Here is a 262-nt window from a genome sequence, read left to right on the forward strand (position 1 = left end):
GTGATTTCTTTGATCTTTTTGGTTTTCTCGTCAATCCACTTCTCCCGCCGGATCTTCTCAGTTGCGCTCATCAGTTCTTTCAGCTTCTTTATCTCCTGTTTGGAAGCAAATGGGGACAGTTTCAGAGAAGCCCCCGCTAGCCTGGGGACCCGGCCGTGGAGGAGGGAGAGGCAGGCGACTCGCACAGCCCGGGCCAGGCACGTCTTCCCTGCGCAGGGACGCAGCCGCACGCTCCTCTCCCAGCGCCTGCTCCTCTCCCCCC

The 262-nt window shown here is 59.9% G+C and overlaps 1 protein-coding gene across 1 annotated transcript in view; it reads right to left on the reverse strand.

Annotated features, from left to right (window-relative positions):
• CEP131 (centrosomal protein 131kDa) overlaps window positions 1-262 on the reverse strand; it is a gene marked incomplete at both ends in the record, with an annotated part of 14,900 nt that overhangs the window by 3,169 nt on the left and 11,469 nt on the right. The window contains one exon of the mRNA XM_010146298.1: window positions 2-95. Coding sequence (XP_010144600.1) covers window positions 2-95 — 94 coding nt within the window. The remainder of the gene's footprint in view (window position 1; window positions 96-262) is intronic.

This window comes from Buceros rhinoceros, unplaced genomic scaffold, assembly GCF_000710305.1.
Source record: "Buceros rhinoceros silvestris isolate BGI_N320 unplaced genomic scaffold, ASM71030v1 scaffold24032, whole genome shotgun sequence".
Taxonomy (NCBI): domain Eukaryota; kingdom Metazoa; phylum Chordata; class Aves; order Bucerotiformes; family Bucerotidae; genus Buceros; species Buceros rhinoceros.